At 60.0% G+C, this 27033-nt stretch overlaps 1 protein-coding gene across 1 annotated transcript in view; it reads left to right on the top strand.

The window, feature by feature from the left end:
• CCDC13 (coiled-coil domain containing 13) overlaps positions 1-21362 on the top strand; it is a gene marked incomplete at its 3' end in the record, with an annotated part of 29264 nt that extends 7902 nt beyond the window's left edge. Inside the window, exons 5-15 of the mRNA XM_079795582.1 lie at positions 1836-1952; positions 3150-3254; positions 5317-5478; positions 6199-6375; positions 7858-8064; positions 9939-10081; positions 10591-10674; positions 12808-12930; positions 17832-17983; positions 20530-20644; positions 21203-21362. Of these exons, the coding sequence (XP_079651708.1) occupies positions 1836-1952; positions 3150-3254; positions 5317-5478; positions 6199-6375; positions 7858-8064; positions 9939-10081; positions 10591-10674; positions 12808-12930; positions 17832-17983; positions 20530-20644; positions 21203-21362 (1545 nt within the window). The remainder of the gene's footprint in view (positions 1-1835; positions 1953-3149; positions 3255-5316; positions 5479-6198; positions 6376-7857; positions 8065-9938; positions 10082-10590; positions 10675-12807; positions 12931-17831; positions 17984-20529; positions 20645-21202) is intronic.
• Positions 21363-27033: the final 5671 nt, after the last annotated feature.

The following is a 27033-nucleotide window of genomic DNA, read 5'->3' as shown; positions in this document are numbered from 1 at the left end:
TGATACCCCCCATCTTACAGATGAGGAACCGGGGCTGGAGAGACGCCATTGCCTGGGTTCTAGATCCAGGTGCCCCCTGCATGCTCTCCCCGCCCAGCAGGGCCCGTGGGGCTCCTGGCCCCGGAGAGCTGACCGGCAGGGGGCGTTGCTTCCCACTCCAAGGCAGAGTCAAAGCAGCAGAGTCGCTGCGAGAAGACAGTGCCTGACAGCGATGAGAAGGGAGGGCAGGCAGCCAGACGGGGGGGGGGGGGGGGGGGGCGGGGGGGGGGAGGACACGTTAAAAAAAAAAGGATTAAAAAAAGGATGCACTTGGGTTTTGTATAAGTTCCCAGCTTGCAGAACTGTTCGCGTCGGTGATTCTGTTTAGCCTCACGGTGGTGCTGTGGGAGCAGGGCCGGGGAGTGGTATTTTATACCCATTCCATAATGAGCCAACCTGGTGCGGCCAGGGGGTTCCCGCTGGGCTACCCAGAGCCTTTGGGGGTCCGTGGCGCTTCCCAGACCCAGGCTACTCGGATCTGCCTTTCCCAGCAGCGCTGACACTGGAGGTTTTGTGGTGTCTGCTAAGGGAGGCTCAGAAAGCCCCCGCAGCCCCCGCCCTGCTTCCCAGAAGCCAGCCCGCCTGGCCTGTGCCCTGGCTGCTGGGACGCCCTGCCCACCGGCCAGCACTCTGGCTGCCCCGGTGCCTGCGCATCAGCAACAGCCTACGTGGGCCAGTCGGCTAGCGCGGGGGGGGGGGGGGGAGCGGGGGCGGGAGGAGCAGACTTCGGATCCCACCCCTGGCACCCCCAACCGGCTGTGTGCCCCACGGCAAGTGACCTCCCCGCTCTGAACCTTCCTGTCCTCACTTCAGGTAGGGGTGTGAATGGGCTGACCTTGGAGCACCTTTCACGCCAAACTTCTCCTGAAGGCAGAGAAGTGGGCAGCACATTGGGGAAAACGTCACATTGAATAGTTTAAATCCAACGTTATTTAAAAACAAAAAACGTGGCTAAGAGTTTCTGGAGGCAGAGTTTTCATGGCTGCCACAGGTCCCCAAGCCACAGAAATGGAGCGTCTGGGGATCAAACGGGGTCCGTGTTTCTGTTCTGGCGAGCTCACTGCCGGGAAAGGGACCCAGGCCCGGCTGGGGGGTTCCGGGAGAGGGGGCCCCACGTTCAGATGGCGGTGGCCCTCCTGCAAAGGAACCAGTTCCCTCTCTGTTCCCAGTGAAGATGGGTGAGCTGTGTGCTGGTCTCTGAGCCCAGCAGAGAGGGTGCACACCCTGGAACCCTGGTCGGCAAACCGCGGCTCGCGAGCCACATGCGGCTCTTTGGCCCCTTGAGTGTGGCTCTTCCACAAAATACCACGGCCTGGGCAAGTCTATTTTGAAGAAGTGGCGTTAGAAGAAGTTTAAGTTTAAAAAAGTTGGCTCTCAAAAGAAATTTCAATCGTTGTCCTGTTGATATTTGGCTCTGTTGACTAATGAGTTTGCCAACCACTGCCCTGGAATTGTGGCTCCCCGTCTGTGGCCACCGTGTGTGTGTGTGTGTGTGTGTGTGTGTGTGTGTGTGTGTGCGCTCTTGCAACATTCAGAACCAAGGCCTCAGCCCCCAGAGTTGGGCTGACAGGATTCACATTCACCTCCCTCTCTCCCAACCAGGTGCCCAAGCCCAGGGGATTTACCCCCCACCCACCAGCCTCCGCTTTGCAGCTCTAAGGGGCTCCCAGGGGCTGGTGAGGAGGGAATGAGAAGCTCCCCGCTGAGCCCTCGGCAGGGCCCCGGCACGTGCTCGGATAACGGGGGCTCTGATGGTTATCACTGCTGAGGCTCTCCATCCCGTCTCTCCCCACCAGCCGGAGACCCCGGAGCTGAAGGCCTTGCAGGACCGGCTGGCGACCGCAAACCTGAAGATGAGTGACCTCCGCAACCAGGTCCAGTCTCTGAGGCAGGACCTCCGGGTGGCCCAGAAGGTACTTCAGCGCCAGGCCCAGGCCTTCCTGGCTGGGGCCGGCATCGGGACGGGGCACGACGGGCATGACAATGGGTTCCATTCAGGACGAGCGAGGGCTTGGCCCCGTGGGCATCATGCTGCTCGCTCTGGGTCAGGCTCCAGACCCAGTCACTTCCCTCCAGCAGCCCTGGAAACAGCCACTGGGTGCGTGGGGTTGCTGGCTGCCCCGGGGGAGCCCTGCATGCATGCCCGCGGGGAGCCCACCCCCCCTGGAGCGAGGAGGCCAGTGCTGTCCACCCAGGGAGAGTCCTTAAAGCCTGCCCTGTGCCCCGTGCACCCCCGTGGACCCTGGGTCTCTCCTCCGTAAGCCACCTTGGACTTGGAAGCCCAGACCTGCCTCGTGCCCGCTGCCGTCGGTAATATTAGAAAATGAATAGGCTGTTTGTGTATTTCAGGCGCCCTCTCAAAGGGAAAGGCTCAGGCTCGGGACGCAGGCCCAGCGGGTCCATTATTTATTTTTATTTACACAGTGAGTTCTCTGGCATTTGTCTCTCCTGCTGGAACCACTCAGATTTCCAAAACAGTGTTCTATTGTAGAAACAAGCGCCAGGGACGCGGTGCGCCCGGTCGGGTTCCCGTGACAGGCTTCAGCGGGCCCGGGCACAGGCTGAGCGTGCCGCGTCCAGCTCAGAGCTGGAGGCGGGGCCTGAACACCTCCCGTCGGCGGGCCGCCGCGTGGGGCCTGCTGGAGCCAAACGTCCCCGACTGACATCCATCAGCCCCTCTGCCTCGCTGCCCTCAGCCTCGGCCCCTCGTCAGTGGCTTTCACCGAGGGCGTGGCCCCGTGGCCGTCCAGCATGAGCTCAGTGCTAGGTGACCGGCGAACAAACGAAGGAAGCAGGTGTTGGCCAGTTTCGTGGTTCACTCATCCCAGAACATGTCAAGAGCAAGGGCCCCCCACCTGGGTGTTGTCAGCAGTTCTCTGTCTGCTCTAAGCACCCATCGCCAAGAAATGCTGGGGACGCGGGGCCTGCCGCCTTCCCGGGGAGAGCTGCTCTTGGGGGGTGGGCCGCTGGCCTCTGGTGGGGGGGGGGGGGGAGGGCGGGAAGGCTGTGCAGACAGAGGCCGGGCCTTCTGGGAGCCCCGCGCACCCGCTCCGCCTCCGAACAGGCCGGGCCCTCTCTCCCGGCCACACTGAAGGCCCCGCCCTCTCCAGGTGTTGGCCAACGAGGTTGGGGAAGATGTGAACATCCAGCAGCTCCTGTCCTCGCCGGGGACCTGGAGGGGCCGGGCTCAACAGATTCTCGTTTTGCAGAGCAAGGTGAGTGAGTCATCAGACTTCTCCCGGCCCTGGACAGAGGGCTTGAAATGCCCCCCCGAAAGACCCACGGGGACCCACATCAGAGACGCAGGACCCCCAAAAAGGCCCCGTGCAGGGCCGTCGTTTCCCATTCTCCCCAACCAGCCTGATTTTAATTTGTTACTCAGCGAACAGGCATTTATGTAACCGTGACCACGTGCCAGGCCCTGGCGCTCCGCAGAGCCAAAGCCTCTGATTTATTCAACTCCAGGCATATCCCTCCAGTTCGTGTAAACTTGCGTGACTGGTGTCCTTGTAGGCTTTTCCCAGTTTTGTCCAGATGCTTTTAGACTTTTGAACGTTTTCATACCCAGTAAAAACTCAGCTTCGTCTCCCTCTTTCTGTTCTGAACATTTGGAGCCTCCCTAGAGGCTCAGAGCCGGGGGAGTCCGACTGCTTGGACTCCAATCCCAGCTCTCCACTCACCCGCCGTGTGGCCTCAGGCAAGTTACTTCCTCTCTCTGTGCTCTGCTTCCTCATCTGCAAACCCTGGACTCCGCTAGTGCCTCCCCCCAGGGCTGTGGGAGGACTGAGGAGGCAGGGTGTGTAACGCGTTCAGCACAGCGCCAGGCCCGAGGCAGCGCTGGACCGAGGTTAGCTGTGCTTCATTTCCCCTTTTTTGCCTCCAAACCAAGAAACAGCAGCAGGTGTGTAACTACCACAGCTGCCGAGCACTTTGCCCTCATCCCAGGGACTTCGGGGTCACAGCTCCTGGGTGGCTTTTACCCCCGGGGTCTCCCGTGGGATCCTTGAAACCAACCCGAGGAGGGAAAGGCCCTCGAAAAACTATAACTAATGACCAGTGTGGGAGGCCCTTGGGGTTCAAGAGACTTGCGTCTGAGTGTGGCCTGAGTCGCTGGGTCTACAAGTTCTGTGACCTTGGGCAAATCGCTTCTCTGTGCCTCAGTCTCCCCACCTGGAAAATGGAGGTGACAGTCCTTTCCTCATGGGTCGTTGTGGGTTCAGTGAAATAACGTTTGTGAAGCACAGTGCTTGGACATAATAAGCACGCCACACAGTCACTATCGTTGGTGTTAAGTTGCGTAAATGAACTTTTAAAAGTGGTCCCGTGCGCTTTCATGCTTAATGGAATCACCACACAATGCCACGCGAGGGCGTGGACCTGCGCTTTCACGGCTTCACGGCTACCCATTGCCAGGGAGCCTGGTGAATTTTGCTGCCCCGCCCCCACCCCGCCCCCACCGGCTCAGGTTTACCCAACTTTGTTCCATCATTTATGTTACGTCGACATGGGAACCAGGGTTAGAAGGACCCTAGGAATGATCCACTCCAACCCCCGTGGGATAAAGCCACCTACCTGCCCCTTGCCGAGAGCCTATGAGGGCTGGACCAGTGCTGCGGGCTGCCCCGGGGCCGCCGTAGGATTGCCCAAAGCACTTGTTTACCACCCAGGTCCCAAGGCCCTGCCCCTGGAGCTCTGACTTGTTGGTCCGGAGAGGGCCCCAGGATTTGTCTTTCGAAGAAGCATCTTGGGGATTCCCGGGCTCAGACACGTCAGGGTATACCCTTAGGGCCCTGTCACAGATGAGAGACCTGAGATTCAGAGAAGTTATATGAGGCTCTGAGCTGGTCTCTCAGCCTCCAATCCCTGCCCTCCCTCTGCGGCATCTCTCCCACATGGCCGGGAACCCAGGGCCGCCCGAGGAGCACCCCACGTCTTGGGTGGTCTGTCTGTCAGAGTTCTTCTTGTTCTGAGGTCCTCTGTCCTCTCCCTCCCAGGTTCCTGGGGCTACACCTCTGCTTCTCGGCCCCAAGGCCCTCGGCGATGGGGTGATCGTTCTCATCTACTTTGATGCTCCCCCTTCCCAAGCGAACCCTCTCTAGCGTCTTCTCTTGTTTTGCTCAAGGTGCCACCTCAGATCCCTCCCCTCCCCAGCCCCCCCTCCTATGGGGCTTCCACACCCATCTGGAACTGTGGTGTCCCCTGCCCGGTGGGGTTCCCCATCACCCCTCAGGGGTGACTGCAGACCGGCTGTGGAACAGCGAGTCGTACCCCCCTCAGGTTCGAGAGCTTGAGAAGCAGCTGGGACAGACCCAGAGCCAGTCTGTGGGAGCAGCCATCGACGAGCTGTCCGTCTGTCCCGACCCAAGGAAGCTGACGGCACAGGAGAAAAACCTGCTGAGGATCCGCAACCTGGAAAGGGAAAAGCAGGAAGGCTGGGAGGTAATGCACGCCCCGGGGAGGTTGGTGGGGCCCGGAGATCATGACGCCCCTGCAAGGCCCCGGAGGCACCCCTTAGAGGCAGGAGACCCCGGGGGTTGGGGTCACCGCTGTGTATGTTCCTCACAACCTGAGATCAGCTCGAGCCGCCTGACGGGTCCTCAGGCAGAGCCCATTTCGTGAACTTTGGTGGCCCCGTCCTGGCTGATGGGGAGGTTTGGATCTGAAACGTCCATTGTAAAAGGAGAGGGCAAGTGTCCCGGCCCCAGACGTGTGCTGGGCCCAGATGGCCTTAAAGGAGCAGCGCTGGGGCAGGTGGGCGGCCTGGTACCACTCCCAGGGCCCGCATCACGGAAGCACAGCTCTTCTCTTACCCCAGCTCAGGCGGGGGTGGGGGTGGGGACCACCCCTGGAGGACAGAGCCAGAGGTGGCCCGAGGTGGCCGGTGCGTTTCCTCTCAGCCTGACTCTGGCAGAGCTGGGCAGCTCCTGGGCACCTGTGAGCTTGAGCCGAGGAAGGAGTGCTGGCATCCACGGGTGCCCTCTGCCCTGTGCTCGGTCGGGCAAGGGCTGGAGTCCGGGACCCGGCTCCACTGACTTGCTCTGGGGCCTTGGACAAGTCCCCTTCCCATTCGGGAGTCGTCTCCCAGTGAGCGGGAGCGAGGGACCAGGTGTGCCGGAGGGCCCGCTCAGCCCTGCCCGGGACTGCGCTTTCTGGTTCCAGAAACTGGGGGCTGAGCGGGACGCCCTCCAGAGAGAGCTCGAAGAGCTGAAGAAGAAGTTTGAGGGCTTGAGGTCCCGGAACAAGGTGCTGTCGAGCGAAGTGAAGACCCTCAGGAGTCAAATGGGGACCCTCGTGGAGAAGGGCCGGCATGACGACGAGCTCATCGATGCCCTCATGGTACGGCCCCTCCCAGACACCTGTGATCTGGCCCCAGCCCCAGCCCCTGCGACCCCTCACCTGACCCCAAATGCCACCTGCATGACCCAGCAGCCCATTGCCTCCAGATGCTCACCCCAGGGGCAGGAGCAGCTCAGAAGCTGCCCAAGGGCGTCTAGAGGTCACGGTGTCTGAGACGGACGTCAGGCACAAGCCACCAGGCCTGTGGGCGCCAGAGGAGAAAGAAATGGGTGAGGGCGGAGGAATAGGATGACACCTTGGGTTATTTTTCATCAGGGAATGGGAGGGACAGCGGAGGGGCCAGCACAAACCCTTGTCTGTGTGGCAACACGGAACCCCTCCCCTCTGGGCCCTGGGGGAGCAGTGTGTAATGGTTAGTCCCCAAGATAACCCCGAGGGTCTATATTACACCCCGGTTTCACAGACGGGGAAACTAAGACTCCAGTTGGCTAGATAAGTCACCCAAGACCGTACAACCGAGTCGAAACCAGGCTTATCTGACTGCGAAGCCTTCTTTGATGAGCAGCCGCGCCGCACTGCGGCCCTGACCCCAGCCTGGCCTGTTCTTTCTGGGGCCTGCGGCACCCCGGAGTTTTGACTCTGAATTCCAAGTTGTGCCCTAGGTGGTCATGCCTGGTCGACCGGGGTACCTGGGGGAACTGATGCAGGCGTAGGCACCGCCCCCAGTCCATGATCATTTCCCCAGGCGGGTGGGGGTGGGGGGCGGGCCACAGGAGACTGAGATCCGGGCCTGCCTCTGGGGACACCTCACTGTGTGATCCTAGGCCAGTTGCCTTCCCGCTCTGAGCCTCAGCCCCCTGTTTTGACATGAGGTGCGGGGCTGGCTGCCCTCTGAGGGCTCCGTGTGCCACCATTCTTTGTCACTGAAGGTGGCCTGATGAGAGCTGCAACCCAGCCCCGCCCCGCCCTGCCATTCGCCAGCAGTGCCCCTGGGCTCTCCGAGCCCCGTTTCCCTCCACTGTGAGGTGAGGACAGCCAGCCCCCTCCTGTTCCGCGTCACCAACAGGGTCCTTCCTGGCCCGGAGGCAGGACACTCAGGGGGATGGGGCCTCCGGCAGGTGCTGAAGGATTCCTGGTGAGGGTGCCAGCTACTGCCTGCAAGGGTGGTCTCCCGGCAGAGGGGGATAAGTTTTTGTTTTGCCCAAATGTCCCCCCCTGTCCCCCCGCCCCCCGCACTGGCTGAGGGGCCTCCATCTGAGCTGCGTTCTGTTGTCCCGAGAGCCCCTAGGCCGTCCTTGGCCCCGATCTCAGGGAGAAGCAAGTTGAGGGGAGGAAAAGGGCATGGCCCCCACCTGCCCGAGTGCTTTCCTAGGGACACAGTGTCCCAGCTAGGTCCCTGCAGACACAGGGAATGGTGGGTTGCTGGTGGGGGGTCCGGGGTGGGGGGGTCGGTCGCCCCTTTTCCTTCCTTACCCAGGGGCCATGGCTGACCCTCGCCTGCCCTCCTGCTCGGCCCCCCAGGTCCAGCTGAAGCAGCTGCAGGAGATTCTGGGCAGCCTGAGTCTGCAGGAGGAAAAGACGCGCGCCTCCCAGCACCGCCTGGACCAGCAGCTCAACAACGAGGCTCAGCAGAGCAGCAGCCTGGTCGCCCAGCTGCAGGCCATGGTGGCTGAGCGGGAGGCCAAGGTGCGGCGGCTGGAGTTGGAGATTGGGCAGCTCAGCGTGCAGGTGAGCAGGGCCCTGGCTCAGCCCAGCATCCATTTCCTGTTCCTGGCGGGTCCATGCACCATCCAGAGACTTCTCAGCCCCGCCCACATCCTTCCACCTGCCTTTGTTCAGGTGGCAGCACATCCTGCCTGGGGCCACCTGGCTCCCTGCTTCCACCTGCGCCCCCCTCATTCTGCACACACCTGTCCTCTCTCAGGTACACACCTGATTGTCTCCCTGCTCTGCACAAAACCTGTCCCTGGCTCCCCATCACCCTGTCCACACCCAGTCCTCAAGGGCCCAGGCTCCTTCCAGCTCATCCTCTCCTCCTCATGACCCAAGGTGGTGGCTGGAGTGCAGCCTTCACACTCACAGTCCAGGAGCAGGAAGCCACACTTCCTCAGCCAGCTGGCAGGGCACCGTGTGACCAGCTCTTGCTGCCACCCCTCCTGCGCCTTCTCTTCACCCCTCCTGTCCCTGCACGCTCTGGCCACAGCGATGCCATTCAGCTGCTCATGCGGCCCTGCTCTCTGCCCACCCCAGGCCTGTGCGCATGCCTGAAGCTCACGCCTTCCCTTTCCTCCCCCACACCCTGCCTGGCCAGCTGCCTCTCAGCCTTTAGGTCTTACCTAGTATGAGCCCCTCTGGGAAGCTCAAGGGCCCCCCGTTCTCTGTTATGTACCCCTCCTGGGCACCCTCCGAACGCCCTGTGCATCCCCAAGCCAAACCCGTCACACTGCGCCATCATTTTCCAGTTTTCTCCCCTTGAGGAGACATAGACCATAGTAGCATCATCGCGGCAGATGCTCAGTAAACGCATCTCAGGCGTGAGCTCCGGAAGATACGCTGCCTGGGCCGACCGCTTGCGGGTGCGGCCTGGGCTGCTAGGAGTCAGGCACGAGGGCTCTGTGGCCCCCTCCTGTGGTGCTGAGGGTGCTGGGGGCAGGGGCTGTGGTGGCCGCTGGGGAGGATTCCTGGACATCCACACAGGTTTCCCGGTGACGGGAGCCCCTCAGCCAGCTTGACCGGCGCAGCCAGAGGTGTGTCTCAGAGCATCCCTGCCCTCAGCCCCCGGCTGGTGCTGGCAGGTGTGGGCGGTTTGTCCTGTGGCCATTCCTCTCCAGAGGCAGGGCGGCCTGGGCCACAGGACCGGCTGTGGTGAAGCCCCGGGCGGAGGGAGAGCCAGCGGCAGGAGGAAGGCTTGGGGACAGTATGTGTGGTAGTGAGTGGGGGCAGCTCCTCGCGGTCCTCGCCCTGCCTCTCGCCCAGGCTCACTGGGGAGTGAAGTCTGAAGGGCGCACAGGGTGTTCCAGCATCCCCACCGCAAACGGGGGCTGAGGGCTGACCCTTCCCTCAAAGGTCACCAGCCGGCTGGGGGCAAGCACTGCCCACCAGACAAGTTTTCTCAGAACGGGTGGGGCTGCCCACTCCTTGCTGACCTCCTGCTGGGCTCCTTCAGGCAGGCCCCCCCGCTATCCAGAGGAGGGAGGGGCGGGGAGGGATGGGGCCCGGCTGCCTCTCTGGCTGCAGGTGTCTGGAAGTTCCAAGAGTCTCCAGCTGGCGGCGAGGGTGGGGTGGCCGAGAGCGAGGGGCCCCCTCAGGACGTCAGCCTCTGATCACCCGCCGGCCGTGCGTCCCTTTGGGACCAGAATGTGGAACAGCTCTCCGGCCCAGTCCGGCCTCGCACCGGGGGCAGCTGCCTTCTGAAGAGAGGCATTATTCAATGTCATTATCATGCAAGGAGCGCCGGCACCAAACAGGCCTCGCGTCTCACTCCTGAAAAGAAGCCTCTTTCACGTCCCCTGAAAGGCCCGGAACCAAGCCAAGGCCCCCTCCTGCCGGCCCGGGCCCCGGAGCCAAACCCTGAGAATCGATCCCGTGTCTGTTCCCTGCAGTATCATCGGAATAAAGGCGTGAGCGAGGGGTCCAGTCGGTCCGAGGTCAACCCCGCCTCCACCGAGGTCCCGGAGGACCCGGGCCTGGCCAAGTCCCCGGCCTCGGCCTCGGCGGGCGATCGCGGCAGGCTCAGATCCCCTCGGTGAGCGGGCCGTGGACTGGGGGCGGGGCGGGGGGGGGGGGAGTGAATGGTAGGGATTCAGAGGAAAGGAGGCTGCTGCTGCCTCTGCTGGGAATCTGGCGATGGCTGTGGCGGCGCCCTCCCAGCACGTGGGCCTCTCCTGCCCCGCTGGCCCCGCATCTGCCTGAAGGGCACTGAGGCCCAGGCCCCGTCACGTCCGGAGCCTGCGGGTGCAGCTCCCTGCACCGTCCTCTCGGGACTCACCTGCTTCTAGAACCCACAGCACAGACCTGTGCTCGATGGTTCGAGGCTCTGATGTCTCCCGTTTTCTCGTTTTGAGCAAGAGCTCTCTCCAAAGGAGAGCAGGCAGGTCACTGGCTGCTGCGAGGGCCAGCACTGTCCACCTCCTCGGGGCTCCGGGCCCTGCTAGCCCCTGCTCCCCGCCCAGCCGGTGAGGCCCCGCAGGGCCAGCCTGCCCCGCCCCCCCCCCCCCCCCCCCCCCGTGACAAGCCCCTTCTGCCTCCACACAGCTCGGTGACCAGCATGGGCCACACACTCGTGGAATCTGCTCCCACGTGGCCTTCCCCGCCCAGTCCTCACGGGGCCTCACCCAGGTAAGAAGCCAGCATCCCCGGGCCCTCCCAGTCCTGCCCATCCTTGACTCAGCCGGGATTGCCGTCCCGTGAAAAGGAGGGGAAACCGAGGCCAGGCCAAGTCTGGGAACTCTCCCAAGGCGACATAAGGACATGGAGGGCAGGGAGGACCTGGAGCGCCTTGTCCAAGGTGAGAGGCTTGGAACCAGTCCTGGCCTCTGACTCGCAGTCCAGTGCCCCTGCTCCTGCAGCGAGAACAGGAATCTTGCAGGGCCCAGGGCCCAGGGCCCAGCCCCTCCCCTTGTCTTCTCCTGCCCGCTGAGACTCAGCCTCTGGGGGGGAATTTCCATCATATGCCTTCCCTCTTTAGGGCCCTGTCAGCCCCTCCTTCCCCTCCTCCTCCTCGGTGATAGAATCCAGCCTTGTTCTCAGATGGGCTCTTTGTTCTTCCTGCCTGCTCACGGACAAAGGGTGGCTTTGTCCTGCCTCTGAGCCCTGCCCACTGTCCCCTGGAACCATGCCCCTGCTGCCAGCCCCTCCCCCACCCCACCCCTCAGGCAGGTCAGGTCAGGTTCCGGTCCGAGCCGCTGAGAGGGTCTCTAGGCCCACCTTTGGCTTGCTGGGCAATTTGGTCCTCTCAGGGCTTCCGTTTCCCAGGAAGTGCCCGAGACACTCCTGGCCTGGCATCTGGCAGCACGGGGACCATGGCCAAGGCCAGCCCTGCAGCTGCCCCGCTCGGCAGCCTGGAGTCACGGGGTACCTGGGGGGAGGGGGCCAACTTGGAGCCAGGGGGCTCCCCACACAGTTCTCCTCCTGCCCCAGAGAAGGACAGGCTCTGTCTCCGAGGCTGTAGCCACAGTAGCAGGATCAGGGAGGTGGACAGGATGACTTCCCGAGGTCCCTTCCAGGCCTGTGTGGCTGCGACCTTGGCATGTCCCAGGGATGCAGGGACCCGTGTGCTCCTGGGCCGCCCAGCCTGCTGGTTTCTTCAAAAATGCAAATGTTTGCTGAACCTGACCACGTGCGGGCCCTCCCTTCAGGGAGCTTGCAGTCCCTTCCCATCAGTGGCAGGACGGGTGTGCGTGGGACGTGAGTGACCCAGAGAAGGTTTCTATCAGGGATGGCGTGGAGACTGGCGGGGTGCCTGGAGTAAGGCAGGGTGCTCCCCCACATGGGAGATCAAGGAGGTAGCTAGAGTAGGGCTTTCCAAACGGTGGTGCTCACAGGATCAGCTGGGCCCTGCCAGGTTAGATGTGGGTTCTGAGTCCGAGGCGGTCTGGGCCAGAGACTGGGATCCTGCACTTCCAACCAGCTCGCAGGCGATGCCCCGGCTGCCGACTCGGAGACCACACCCTGAGCAGAGCAGCAAGGCCTTGGTCAGAGCATGGAGCCTGCGTCTTCAGGGACCCCCCACCCTGTGCAGAGGGACCACCAGGACCCAGAGAGGGAAGAACCTGCCCAAGACCACAGAGCGCCAGCCTCTGGGCTGGCCTGTGTCCTGTGATGCTGGGCACAGCCAGGGTCACCAGGGTCTCACTGGGAAAGGTGAAGGCACGTGGCCTCTGGGGGGTTGGGGTGAGGCCGAGCTTACCTTCTGTCCTGACCCCGGCCACGGGGGAGGGCTGGTAGGCAGGCCCAGTGGAAAGATGGGAAGCAGTGATGGTCCGGATCAGGGCTGGAGAAAACGGACCCGCTCACAAAGCCACCTGTCCGGGCTCTGGCAGAGTGGGCTGGGCTTGGGACCAAGTCAGGGTGTGTGAGAGGGCTGGGGCAGGCTGGCATTGGGCAGGGAGGCTAGGCCCCAGGCCACACAGGTACCCAGAACACCCCAGGTCCCCAAAAGCCAACTACTGTGGCCGCCAGGCTTATTCCAGGCCCCTATGGGGGATTGGATGAACAGAGGTGCCCTGGTGGGGCCTGGGGGGGCCTGGTGTGGAGCCGGCTCCGTGAGGCCTGGAGACCTGAGCAGGGCCAAGAATGGTGGCTGAGGAGCAGCCAGGGGTGGAAGACCAGGGGCCAGCGGGGACTGGGGTGGCTTCCTCCTCTCTGGCCATCTCTGAGGACCCCTGAATATCCATCAACTCTGCCACCATCATAGTATGTCTTCAGGTAACCCCTCAAATGACCTCATCCTGCCTTTGTCCTGGTCCCCAGGTTCTTGGACTCCCCAGAACACAAGGGCTGGCAGGCCCAGGTGACAGAGCTCAAGGCTCTCTGGCAGGCCACCGAGGTGGAACGCAACCGGCTCACCGAGTTTGTCACAGTCCTGCAGAAACGGTAACACCTGGGCTCCGGGACTCCCTTTCACGGGCCTACCTGGGTCGGGGGTGCACAGCCTGGCCAGGCCTCGTCTGTGACTGGGTCCACGTGACTGGGGAGTTTGGGCTCTCATTCCCAGACACAGCTCAGGTCCCCACACCCAGTGCCCACACCCTTGGGGCCCTGTCGTCGCACTGGTTTGCCCTGTCCTACGAGGATGTTGCAGGCAGGTGGACCCCAGGTGGGGGTCTCAGGGAGAGGCTCCCTGGGGTAGTGAAATCAGTCCATCGACCACCAGTGGTTAAAATCTACGGTGAGTGTGGTGCTATCTGGGCGCCATCGGAGGCTAGACTGGTGTCCGGGATTACAGAGGGAAAGAGAGCAGCTGGGAGCTCCGAGCTGGGACCTCTCTGGGGAGGCGAGGGGAGCGTGTGGCCCGAGGCAGTGGACCAGGAGGCACGGTTTTCTCCAAGGGGTTGTTGACAGGTTTCCATTCAGATAAATCAGTGCTCCTCACTCAAGTGACCCTTTGGCAAGAAATGCGGGTGCCCTGGCCAACACATGGCCTACCCATGTGACCTCCACAGTGCGACTATAAAGGACATCACTGAGTTTCCACCCTAACAGGCCGTATCACATGTCATTGAGGGCGCTTTGGTGACAGGCGACAGAAACCGATTCTGGCCAAGCGAAGGGAAAGGCAGGCATTTGGAGGGTGCTGGCAGACTCCAGGCACAGAGCAGGAGAGAAGCTCGAGAAGGTCCAGGAATCTTGGTAGCAGGGACCTGGGGTGGTCTCCTCTTGGCTGCTGGAACGAAGGCCCGATGGCTTTCAGTTCTAGTGCCCGTGGGTTCTGGGGGGGAAGGTCTTCAGGCATCCTCAAACTACGGCCCGCAGGCCACATGTGGGTGTTTTTGCCGTTTTGTTTTTTTACTTCAAAATAAGATATGTGCAGTGTGCATAGGAACTTGTTCATAGTTTTTTTTTAAACTATAGTCCGGCCCTCCAACGGTCTGAGGGACAGTGAACTGGCCCCCTGTTTAAAAAGTTTGAGGACCCCTGGTCTAGCTAGCCTAGGTCACTCTTGTGTCCCTCCCTGGACATGGGCCAGGCATCTTGACTGGAAGTACCTCCAGGTACTCACAGCTGGAGGAGGGGCAGCGTGTTAAAGAGAAAAAGAGAATCCCTGACCGATTTGGCTCAGTGGATAGAGCGTTGGCCTGCGGACTCAAGGGTCCCAGTTTCGATTCCGGTCAAGGGCATGTACCTTGGTTGCAGACACAGCCCCAGTAGGGAGTGTGCCGGAGGCAGCTGATCGATGTTTCTCTCTCATCGATGTTTCTAACTCTCTATCCCTCTCCCTTCCTCTCTGTAAAAAATCAATAAAATATATTTTTTTTAAAAAGAGAGAGAAAAAGAGAATATCGTTACCAAAGGAGCAAGGGGTGCTGGGAAGTGGTCAATGGATGGCCACCACCTTAGCGGCGGGAAGTGATCAGCGTTCATTGTTGACTTTTCCTGCAGTACGCAGGGAGGATCTGATTTTCAGACATGCTCAGGTCTGTGAGAAAAGTGACAGTAATTCTTTTTCTATCATGGAAATGCAATGGGAGAAATACACCCATTCAGGCTTTCTCTCCCATTTCCTTGGAGTCGCACCTGAGTGTTGGGGGTTTTGTGAACCAAGGTGACTCAGTTAACTGCTTCCGCAGCAGAAACCGCTCCACGCGTAATGGCTTGTGGCAGTTCTTAGGTCGTGAAAGTGCGCCTCCAGCACGGCGCTGCTGTTGTTCCTGTGGCGCTCTTGGGGTTTCAGTGGTCTCTGCTTGGTCATTTATGCTAATTTATTGGTTTGGGGCTTCCTGAGCACACAAGTGCTGGCCTTGTTTTCAATTTCCTCATGATCAGTGCTCTGTCCCCCACTGAGGCCCTGGTAGACTGCGAGCGTCCTTACCACTTCCCTGGCTTGCAGAAGGAGAGTGTCTCAGTCCAGAACTATGCAGAGAACTCTCTGCTCACAGCTTGCTGCCTTGTCTGAGCCCAAGTTCACGTCTTCTGCTCTCACCCTGGCTTATGAGATTGGAAGTTTTACTGTGACAGAGATATAACTTATTGCAAAGAGACTCCTTTTCCAACCCACACCACCACCCCCATTCCCCATTCCTCACAGGAAAGATCTGTTAGGCCCTAGCCGGTTTGGCTCAGTGGATAGAGCGTTGGCCTGCGGACTGAAGGGTCCCGAGTTTTATTCCCAGTCAAGGGCACGTGTCTGGTTTCGGGCTCGATCCCCAGTAGGGGGCATGCAGGAGGCAGCCGATCCATGATTCTCTCTCATCATGGGTGTTTCTCTCTCCCTCTCCCTCCCTCTTCCTTCCTCTCTGAAATCAATAAAAAAATATATTTTTAAAAAAAGAAAAAGAAAAGTGACAGTAAAAAGAAAAGATCTGTTAGAACTTTCAAAATGTATTTTTGTACATCCAAAAATATTTTTGTATATATATATGTGTGTATATGTGTATCTGTAGATGCACACACATATATAATTAATTAAAAGGTGGACTCGCACTAGGCACATCTTTACATGTTTGTAAGAGTATATCCATGTTATAAACTTCTAATAGTGGGATCTCTGAATCAAAGAATATGCACATTTAAAATGTTCACAAATAATGGCAAATTATGTATATGGTATTATGTATATAATGTGTAATATTGATCTTCCTAGAGATCTTGTATCATTTGTATTAAATTCATTCCTGGGTAGGGGGAACCTCCTCATCTGAGTATTCTTTATCCCTATCCCAACAGTTACAGTCCTCGTGAAAGCAAAATTTTTAACATCAAAACATTCTAGTCATCACTTCCCATTGCCATTCAGTCCATTTGGTCAAACGTTCGAAAAAGAATGAAAAACAATTACGAAGTAAAAAGGGCGGGTCTTTAAAAATATCTGGAGTTTCATGAGGTTGGTGCACATGGTGTTGGGGAGCTGCTAGGACCAAAGCCATTGACAAATGAGAGTCTAATCTCCTCAGCTCAGCTACTGATCAAAGAAGAAGCAATTAGTCACGTGTGGTTTGACCACTTACATGTGGCCAGTGTGACTGGGGAACTGAGTTTTTAATTCTGTCTGATGTTCATTTAGCTACACATGAGCATTATGCTGACCAGCACAGCTCTCTCAGATTCCATCAAACTCCCTGGTATGAATACGTTAGTTACCACTTATTCTCTTTCCCCTGTTCATGGACCTTTAGGTTGTTTGAGGTTTTTTTTTTTGCTTTTGCAAATAAAGTTTCAAGGAACATGCTTGAACAAGTTGTGTTAAGAGGCTGTAGACCGTGTTTGTGTACTGTTTGGTGTTAGTAGTTTGTACTTTTCAAAATTGTCACCATTCAGTTCCTTCTTGACTCGTCACAAGGGTGCAAAGACCAGTTCCTCCAACCCTGAGAATTTCCCGGCGGCCACTCTGATGTGCGTGTGTGTCTGTAACCTTTGCCTGCCTCAATCTCAGGGCGTCCCGGCCTTCCAGCGGAGCCTTGAGTGTCACCAAAGTCGCCAGTGCCACCACACCTGGCCTCAGGAAGGACTTACCCCAGCCCCAGTGAGGTCAAACAAGTGCTTCATGAGAAATAACCAAATAGCAAGGCCTTCCAGGCCCACGAATTCATGCCAGGCACGTAGAAGATAACAATAGTAATAGCCATAAATGATAATAAACAGAAGGCAATCACTAAACCCAAGAGAAGCAACAATTAAGAAAGGAAATGTAACCATGACATTTCTAATGCAACCCCCTGGGGTGGACAGGATTGGGTCCCCCTCTGGGGCCAAAGGGACTTTGCAAATGTCATTATTGTTATGGACCCCAACATAGGAACATTATCCTGGATTACCAGAGGGCCCAGTGTAATCACTTGAGCCATTAAAAGCAGAGACATTGCTCCAGCTGGGTCTGTCGGAGAGAGGAGAAGCCCCAGAGATGCAGCGCGTGATGAGAGTATCCGGCCGGCTTAGAAGGGGGAGGGGCCACGTGGCCTCTCAAAGGTAATGACCCCGCCAGCAACCAGCAGGAGACGGGAGCTCAGTCCCTCCATTGGAACTGACTTTGTCCAACAACCCCAATGAACCGGGCAGCGGATACTCCCCCAGGACCTCCAGGGACCAGCCCAGGTCCGCCAGCACCTTGGTTCTGGCTCGTGGAACCTGGAGCAGAGACACCAACAGAACCTGCCGAACCCTCTGGCTAACAGAACTGTGAGATAATAAACTCGTGTCGTTTTAAGCTGTTACGTTTGCGGACCATTTGTTACAGCAGCAACAGGAAACCAATACACCACCTCATATTGATTCAGCCAAGACAGGGGAGGTGGAGAGGTGACGCTCGCTCGGTCCTAAGAGGAGGGAATTGAAGTAAAACTAAATTCTCATGTTGCACAGCCGGAAGTCAAACGATTATATTTAAACCTTAAAAGGAGAGGCACAGCCCTGGCTGGGTAACTCAGTTGGCGAGAGGGTCGCCCTGATACGCCGCCGAGGTTGTGGTTCAATCCCCGGTCAGGGCTCATAAGAAGAAGCACCCAGTAAACGCATAAACAAGTGGAACAACAAGTCTCTCTCTCTCTCCCTCCCTCCCTCCCTCTCTCTCTCTGAAGAAATAAAACACAAAACATAGCCGCATAAGCATCTGTGGAAACAAGGCAGTAAGTAGTCAAAGCAGCAGCTAGATGTGTTCAAGGTGGTTGCTGCTGGCGAGCGGGCATTGGGAGTGAGGAGGTGCAGATGTTCCCCTTCTCCGCCTCGGAGGGAGCGATAGGGGTTTTAAACGCACGTTCCTGTGTTACTGCATCAGAAGTAAAGAAGAGCCCGTCACCTCTCTGGGAGCCAGGGAGTGCGGCAGCCCCTCGTCTCGCCCCCAGGGTGGAGGAGCGGGACGGCCGGCTTCTGGAGGCCCAGAGGAGGCTGCAGGAGGAGCGGCAGCGCAGCGTGGTGCTGGAGCAGCACCTGGGGAGGATGCACCTGGAGCCCGGGAGGACGGCCTCTCAGAGATCAGCCTCCAGGAGCAAAACAGGTAGGGCTGGCCCCGGGGCCCAGGGCGGGGCGGGGAAGCCTGGCGGCTAATGGAGGAGCCAGCCAGCAGCCCGGAGAGGAGAATGTGGGAAGCAGAGGCTCCATCAGGGTGGGCTCTGCCTGTCCCTGCTGCCCCCTGTCCTCTCCCCCCCGGCCTCCCAGGCAGACCCAGGAGCCCCAGAGTGCCTTCGCCCCAGGTGGCCCTGGCCCAGCTCACCTGTGAGCCCTTAGCGGAAGGTGGCAGTGCCCTGGCTGGATGCCCTCAGCCACCACCCCACCCCAGCCCTCAGCCCTCTGTCCTGAGCTGACGTGGGCGTGGGGCAGAGCTGGCCTGCTGGGAGCCAGAGCAGCAGGCCGACCAGCAGAGGACCCGTTCTGCCCCCAGCAGTCATCAGCTCCGCGAAGGGCCTCTCCTAGGCCTGGGGGCTCCTGTCCCGTGCCCCACCATCCCCACACTCAGCTTCCCTCTCATGGCCTAAGGTCGCTTCCCGCCAGCAGCACGGAGGGGAGAAGGGAAGGGTTCAGCCTGCTCCTCGCCTTGCAGGGAGCGAACCTGAGGTTGCTGTGTCACTTCTGCTTCCATGGCCTTGGCCAGGTCCTCTCCTAGGACCACACCCGGCTGTGGAGGGCGTTTATTGTCCTAAACCAGTGGTCGGCAAACTCATTAGTCAACAGAGCCAAATATCAACAGTACAACGATTGTAATTTCTTTTGAGAGCCAAATTTTTTAAACTTAAACTTCTTCTAACGCCACTTCTTCAAAATAGACTCGCCCAGGCCGTGGTATTTTGTGGAAGAGCCACACTCAAGGGGCCAAAGAGCTGCATGTGGCTCGTGAGCCGCGGTTTGCCGACCACGGCCCTAAACCAAAAGGTCTATGGCTCTGACACAGTGCTTCTCGAGGGACAGCTTCCAGCCAGCAGCGTTAGCGTCTCGTGGGGCTGGGCCGAGCTGGGGGTGCAGGAAGCCTTTCTGGGGTGGCTGACTCCTGGGGGGAGGCGGGGGAGAGAGTCCAGTGTGGAGGGCTGGGCCTGCCTCCCTCGGACATCCCATCCCAACCCCTCGAGGCTCTGTCCCCACTGCCCTGCCTCTCAACACCCCAGTCCTTCCCCCTCCGTCCCCCAGCCCAGGATCCTCAGACCTTTGGTGCCAGCCCAGACGGGATCAGGACGGGGACACAGAGGGGAGTGTGCCCTTCTCCCCGCTCTCGCCAGCCAGGCCCGGGGCTCGGGCCTTCAGGTGCTGCTGAGGACCCAGGCTGAGGAAGGTCCTGGCTCTTAGCCTTGCTGACCCCCTGGGCCCTCAGGAACAGGCCCCCCAGGATGTGGTGTCTCTGGGCCTGAAGCTCACCTCCCGCTGAGCAGCCAGGCTCCCAGCCTAGGAGGGCTAAACACACTGCTTTGATCCTGGCCAGACCGTGAGGGGCCGCTGCCGGGGAGAAAGTGCCCCCGTGGCCTCTGCCACCCGCTGGCCTGTGGCACGGGCAGGGCAGCCCCCAGTCAGTAAAGGGAGGAGCCCTGATCCTGGGGTTTGGCCCCTCATGACAGTTTCAGTCCAGTGAAGAAGGGAGACGAGAAACAAAGCAGTAAAAGACATGCAGGGTTAGGTGCTGTGGCTTGAGGCAGAGGGAGCAGCTGCTCTCTATGGGGCGACCAGCAGAGATGGTGGGAGTGGGAGGAGGCACATGGGTACTCTGAATATGCACCCCGCTGGGAGCTCAGCTGGAGGCCTGGAGGAACCACAAGGAGGCCGTGAAGCTGGAGCAAGTGAGGGCAGGGACTATGAGGTGACGTCAGAGAAGCCGTGGGTGCTGAGGAGGTGGTCCGACCCACACGTGTGCATTCACTCAGGCCTCACGAAGTTCTAGAGGCGAGAACCATTGTCCTCATTTTACAGGTGAGGAAAGCAGCTCAGAGAGGTTGATGGTTTACCTGAGGCCACACAGCAGGGGGTGAAAGCCAGGTCTGCTGATGCCAGGTGATTTCCCCTGAGCCCATCGCCCACAGCCTGAGGGCCTTGTCAGCACAGAGGTTTTCTGATGCTGTTGATGGTGCCCAAGCTCCCCACCAGCTGGGCTTTGATTTCTCTTTGTGAGCCCAGCCATGGTCCCTGATCCCAGCCACCCTGGACCCTCTGTATGTATGGATGGATGGAGCTGCTGGCCGGGAGGGCCCTAGAGGAGGGGACCCAGTGGTAGGAGGGCATCAGATGAAGTGACTGCCTAGACTCAGGCTCAGCCCGCAGGCCAGGTCTCAGGCCCCACTGCCTTCCAGAAACGTGTAAAGTACAAAGATGGACAGAGGAACTAGAGGAACCACCTTGGTACAAAGCCGGGGCTATAGCAGAGGCCAAAGCCAGTGTCCAGGGGAATGCAGCGCAGGTATCAGGGAGGGCTTCCGGAGGGAGGCAGGCCTTGCCGGCACCTTGAAGGAATTCTAATGTTTCAACAAGTGGCAAAGCAGGAAGTGGACAGTCGGGGGTGGAGAAGGAGAGTGTTCACACAGGGCCATGGCCTCGTCACAGAGAGTGGATGCTGCTGCCCCACAGGTCTGCCCACCTCTAACGCCAGGCACAACCCAAATGGGAGAGAGAAGAAGGACCCGTCTTTCACCCAGCTCTCCAGCATGCCCGTGGAATCCCAGATGGAGGAGATGACCACCAGGTGCCCTGCCCTGGCTCCCGGAGTGTGGCATGGTCTGGGGGGAGGTGCTTACATGGGCAGAAGGGTCACGTCCCTCCCCTTTGACGTCTGCTTGTCCAGAAGGCTGGCCCTGCCGAGCCGTGGGCGGGAGGCCTGTAATTCAGCGACTGGCCATCAGGAGGTGGAGAGACTCAGCGGTGACCCTGATAACCCCAAAGTCCCAAGAGAAGTTTTGTTAAGCATGGGTTGCCAAACCCACTTTTCTGGCTCAGTTAAGCCTTTCCAGGCCAAATGCAGTGATGGGAAAGGAAGGAGGGGGCACCTCTACAAATGAGTTCCATCCTTGAGGCAGCCACCCTTTTGGGGAGCTACCTGGTGCCAGGCCCAGGGCTCTGGAAGGGCCCAGAGAGGAAGCCCACGTGGTGTTCCCCCCACGGGTCTGTGGGAGGATGGGACGGGTCAGAGGGAGCCTGCGCCCGAAGGGCAGCTGTGCTAGCAGGTCCCGTCCCAGGGTCCTCTGTGCGCACACCCGTGCACCCCGGCGCGGGCCTCACTGAGCCCTCTCTCCATGGGGTCCAGGCTGGCCATCCAGGCAGAGGAGAACGAGATGCTGAAAGCTGCCCTGGACAACGCCCTGCGGGGGAAGGAGGAGGACTTCCGGATGTACCACGAGACCCTGGGCCAGGTGAAAGGGGTCTTCCTGAAGGCCTTGCGGCAGCAGAAGGAGGACAAGCGCTAGGATGGCGGCCGGTGTCGCTCTGGCCGGATGGGGCAGCCAGCTCAGCCCTGCTCCTGGGAGGGGCTCCCCGAGGTGACAGGCCAGGAGGGTAAGGTAGAAGCCCCGGTGCAGGCATGGCTGCCGCAGGGAGAGGCCCAGCAGCCTGCTCGGCCCTGACGCTCTGGGACAAGCTGGCTGTGGACAGATGCCGTCTCTCAGACGGGTGCTCATCGCCCTTGTCCTGGGGCCCAGCAGGAGCCCCTGCGCGCCCACGTGACTTCATATGCACAGAAGAGCCCTCGGGCTCCAGGCTGGACGCATCCCCCAGGCCACCCCCCCCCCACAACCGCACCCCACCCCTCACCAGGGCATCCCTATACCCCCGTCCCCCAGGACTCCATCTGTGGCCTCCCCACCCTCTGCAGATGTGGGAGCACGATGCTCTCAGCCACCTGTTGGCCCGCTCCTCAGGGCTCTCCCTTAGATGCAGACCCTCGGACTTGTAATAATAATGACTTTGTTCATAATCGCTGCCGCTCCCAGTGCGTGAGCACCTACTGTGGAAACCTGAGCCCATCCAGTCCTCTCGTAACCCAGGGGTTGTCACCCTGTGTTACACTTGGGGAAACCGAGGCTCGCAGAAGGAAGCGGAGCTGATTTTGAACCCTGGCCTGCCTGCCTCCGAAAGCAGGGGCCTCTGTGCAGCAGGCCCGGCATGCCCGCCCCGCGGCTGGGCAGGACCACCCCCCGCCAGCTGCTCCATGAGGCACCTCGATTTGCTTCCAGCGGCTGCTGGTGGCCGAGGGCGGTGGTGGGGCTGGGCTGGAGCTGGGGCAGGAGTCCAGGTGAAGGCACGGTGCCCCTTCCTCGCCACAGCAGGGGGACTGCTGCAGGAGAGACCCCAGGCCTGTCCTGGCCACCCTGGCCACCCCTGTGCACACGCAGGCCCACACACAGATGCGGACGCACACCTTCCCAGATGGGAGCACCCGTCGCAGGTGTACACACGCGCACCCAGACACGCACACCCAGACGGGGCCGGCTGCACACGCAGGCCCCTCCACACAGGCCTGTTGCACACAGGTATGTGTGTGGGTGTAGACGCATGCTACCACACACCAAGACCAGTCCCTGTGTCACGTGTGCAGTGGCTCACAAACTTGGGAGCACAGACTGTGAACTCCCCCGCGCCCCCCCTCCCCCACAGGGGAAGCCACGTGGGGCTCTTGGGACCCCGTTTGCTCAGGGCCTTCCTCAGGGACACGGCTGTGGAGGGACTCCGCGCTGAACCCTCAGTCAGGGAGCTGACCCTGCATGGGGTGACACGGGCCAGAGGTCCCCAGCAAGGGCCAGTGACGGCCGTCAGGAGGAAGGGCAATTCTGATGGCCGGACAGAGCGAGAGAGGGCCTGGGCCGGGAAGGGGCCGTGGGACATGGGGAATGGACCCAATGCAGAGTCAGAACACCAGGCCGAGTAGTTGGGACCTTCAGCTGCAGGCGAAGGGGAGCCCAGCGGGTGATCTGAGCATGTGGGGTGCAGGCTCTGGCCCCCAGGGGAGTCCCCGGGAGGGAGAAGCAGGCATGGGGCCAGCCATCCTCAGGGATGGACGGATCAGTGGGGGTCGACTCAGGGAGTGTAGCGTGGCGTGGCTCACGCACTGACCGCACAAGGGTGGTTTTGCTACCCTTCCTGCTCAGGGCTGGGTCTGAGAGAGGAAGGGGCATCCGGCCACAGGGTCTGAACAGGTGGGGGTGTGAGGGGCAGGTCTCTTTCCTCACTCACCAACTGCGTGGCCTTGGGCAGGTTACTTAACCTCCCTGAGCCTGCGTATCCTTGTCCATAAAATGGGGACAATAATAGGAATCCCCCCACCCCACCCAGGGCTGCTATAGGTGTCAAAGAACAACTCAGAGACATTTCACTGGTTATTAGCTTGCTGTTTACTTCTGCACAAGGGACGTGTAACCATGGGTTGATTTTGGTCCACAGAGATAAAAACATTGTACATAAGAGAGAAGTGGGGGGGAAGTCCCATCAGGCATAGTAAATCTAGTTTGCACATTTTGGGGTAAACTGATTAGCTGGCACCTTGCAGAGCTCAGCCCGGGCATTCAGTCCTTGCTTGGGCCAGAGGTGGGCATAAAGACAACTGGTTCACTTACAGGTTCTACGGGCAACCTCGAGAGCTTAACTGGGGAGCTGTGGGCCAGGGGTCCCCGTGGCGTCTGCTGGCTCCTCCCGTCAGCACCCAGCTTGGTTACTCCAGGTCCCCTCCATGCCCGCCAGACTCTCTCTTCAGGAGTCACCGAATTTAAAAGTGTCCAGTGCTAGAGGAGCAGCCGGCACACAATAAGCGCTAATAAACGTGTGCCTTAGCGGTGCCTCTCTCAGTTCAACACGTCAAACAGCTCTGCCCCGGGCACGGGGTCCAGGGGAGGCAGACTCAGCCCCTGAGCTCCAAGAAGTCCCAGGCCACCATCCACTGAGCCGGCCGGCCACCCGTGAGTGGCGACAGCACGCCCGCCCCTCGGCCATCAGACTTGCTCCTGCTCTCAGGGAGCTCCTGGCACAGCCAGAGGGAAACGGAGGGCAGGGGTGGGGGTGGGAGTACAGACAGAAGGTGGCACCGCAGAGCCTCCACCTTCCCTGCTGAGGCTCCCGGGGAGAGGCCCAGGGGAGCCTGGGAGCAGGATTCTGAAGGGAAGGAGGAGCTGTCAAAGGGGCCAAGGACTGGGGCCCTGAGGGATCTACCCCAGGTGGGGGAGGGGGCAGCCTGGACCGACCAGGTTAACGCCCAGGGCCCCTCCTGAGCAGCACCACCTGTCCCTGGGGCCTGAGGGGGCCGTCCCCAGCCCTGGGCAAGTGGCAGCAGGTGGGCTGGACTTGCCCTTCCCAGATGAGAACACCCTGCCCAGAGCCACGAGGTGGGAGGGGGAGGGGCAAGGACAATCAAAGAGGCCTCACGTGAGGCTTCTCCCTGGCTGCGCCCCAGTCAGGTGCCGCCGACCTGGGCGCTCAGGTTCCCACACTGACAGGTGAGACCTGGTAGAGCCGTGGGTGTGGCTTGGCCACTGTCCCCGTGGGGCCTCTGAGGCTCCACAGCTGAGCTAGACAAGACCGCGGTGCGGCTCAGGCTGATTCAAGCCCCAGACACATTCCAGTGGCCCTGGGTCCCTCCTCTACGCCCCGCATCCAGTGTCGAGAACCAGCCTCTCCATCTCCCCCTCTCAGCCAGCCTACCGCCACCCCACAAGGAAGTCCCTGCCTGTCCTTCCCCTCTCCACACAATGCAAAACATATACACACACACCACACACCACCAACACAAAACATACACACACACACCACCCACACAACCAACACAAAACATACACACACACACCACCCACACAACCAACACAAAACACACACACCACCCACACAACCAACACAAAACACACACGCCACCCACACAACCAACACAAAACATACACACACACACCACACACACAACCAAGACAAAACATACACACACCACCCACACAACCAACACAAAACATACACACACCACCCACACAACCAACACAAAACAATTTTACACACACACAGAAGCTTTCCCCACATTTTTACTTTGAACAACAACAACAAAAACCCCCGCAGAGATGAAAAGGAACTCCGCCCACCACATCTTTCCATTTGTGACCCCAGGTCCATGTGCTGGTCTTACCCTTGTGCTGGGTTCCTGCCCCTCGTTTTGTGGACTGGCCACACCAGCCACTCTCGCCTCCCGCCACCCCTCACACAGAGAGCAGCTGGGCCATCCAGCCCCAGGTCCAAGGGCCTCCCTAGCCCTCCATGCCGAGCTCCCTAGGGACCCCGCTGTGAGGGGGGGGGGTCCCCGGGTGAACATCTGCTGTGTGTGAGACCTGCCTCTCTGGGCCTCTCCAGTGAGAGGGTTTCGGCTTCTCTTTATGAGCAATTTAGTGAGCCAGGCCCTGGCCATGGAGTGAGTTGCCGAGCCCCTCAGGAACGCACCATGTTTCAGAACCGGAAGTCTGCCCATTTTTAGGTGAGGATCTGGGGCGCAGAGAAGGGGTCACACCAGCGAGGTGCAGCTCAGGTTCAAGTGAATTGGCTGGACCTGTGCTCTTAACTGTGGAGCCAAACCACCTTGTCCGCTTCCCTGACCGTTGTCTTCGAGCCTCCTGAGGGCACCAGCAGGCTGGCCGGCCAGGGCCACGTGGCCTCCGCCAGCAGCTCCTTGTGTGGGAGCAGGGTTCTGGCCCCTGCAGGGCCGTCAGCTCAAGAAGCTCAGGGGACGGCCTCAACCACGTAACCTCCTGGTGCGTCAGTTTCCTTTCCCATCAAGTGGGGCTAAGGGTAACACCTTCCCTCCAGGTGCTGGTGAAATTAAGAGTCGATCCATGCCCAGCCTTAGAACCAGACCTGGCTACCGGGATGAACTTACTCCTAACAACCCTCGACTCTCTCAGGACTCTGCTCAGGTGGCCCCCACCCCAAGCCAGGAATCCCTCCCTAACTCCCACGGGCACCCCTCCCTGATGCTGGCCCCTCTAGTGCCCAGGATCCCGACGGCAGCCCTCACCCAGCCCCCACACTGTGCGGTAATCGCTCCTCACACTTCTCAGGGTCAGGGACCAGTGATGCAGGTCTAGCCACTGTGGGGAGTGTGTGTGGGGGTCTCCAAGCTTTGGCCTCTGGGCCAGCATGCCTGCATGCTTGGGAGGAAGCTCACTGCCTAGAAGCACTGTTGGGAGGGTATGGGTCTCTCTCTCTCCTTCCCAGGCCTTGCTCAGGCCCTAGAAGTGCCCCTGCTGGGGGTAGGCGAGCAGCCCCTGCTTCCCAGTTGCACCTGAGCCTGTGGCCAGAGTTGGGATCGGCAGTGGCACCAGGGCCTGTCCTGTGATTATAGTCACACAGCAACTTCTGGCCCCCACACACCTGCATGAAGAGTCCCCCACAGACTCTGAGGCCCCTGTTTTAAAGGGGGATTATCAGAGGTTCCTGTCCTCTCAGGGTGGCCCCATCCGATAGGCTGGGCTGCGGACTTGGCTGCGCCTTCCCAGAGTGAGGCCGTGCCCCCTCCTCACCTCCCCCAGAGGAGCCCCAGTTGGTTGGGGACATTGCTGGCTGCCTCCACCCTGCCATGGAGAGGAGGCCAGTCACTCCATGTACCCACTCAAGCCTGGCTGAGTGACCCTGTTAGCACCCCTCCACCTGGGCAGCACCCCATGGGACAGGGCTGGAGCACAGAGGGTCCCACAGCCACATGTCTTGTGTCAGTTCCAATCCCACTGGTCAAGTCAGTCCTCCCCCGGGCCTGACGCCCGGCCAGCCAGGACTCTCGGCATGATGGAATTGGTGGAATGGCCTAGGGCAGGGCTAGGTGGTCTGCCCTGGGTCAGCCCATGGGAGTTCCCTTGTAAAGGTGCAGGCTGGAGTTCTTGGAGCTGATCATGCAAGTGTGTGTGTGTGTGTGTGTGTGTGTATGTGTGTGTGTGGTGGCCGCAGGGATCACAGGCCTGGAGAGACCAGCAAGGGACACCTGGAAGGCTTCCTAGAAGAGGGGTGTTCTGGCTAGCAGTGACAGGAGGCACAGACTCTATGTGCCAAGGAGGCAGGTTAAAATGAGGCCCAGGTGTCCCTTTCTGAGACACTGGCCACCCCTTCCACTCCACCCCCACCCCACCC

The sequence above is a fragment of the Cnephaeus nilssonii genome (genome assembly GCF_951640355.1).
Source record: "Cnephaeus nilssonii genome assembly, chromosome: 17".
NCBI lineage: Eukaryota > Metazoa > Chordata > Mammalia > Chiroptera > Vespertilionidae > Cnephaeus > Cnephaeus nilssonii.
This window is presented reverse-complemented; position numbering and strand designations above follow the sequence as displayed.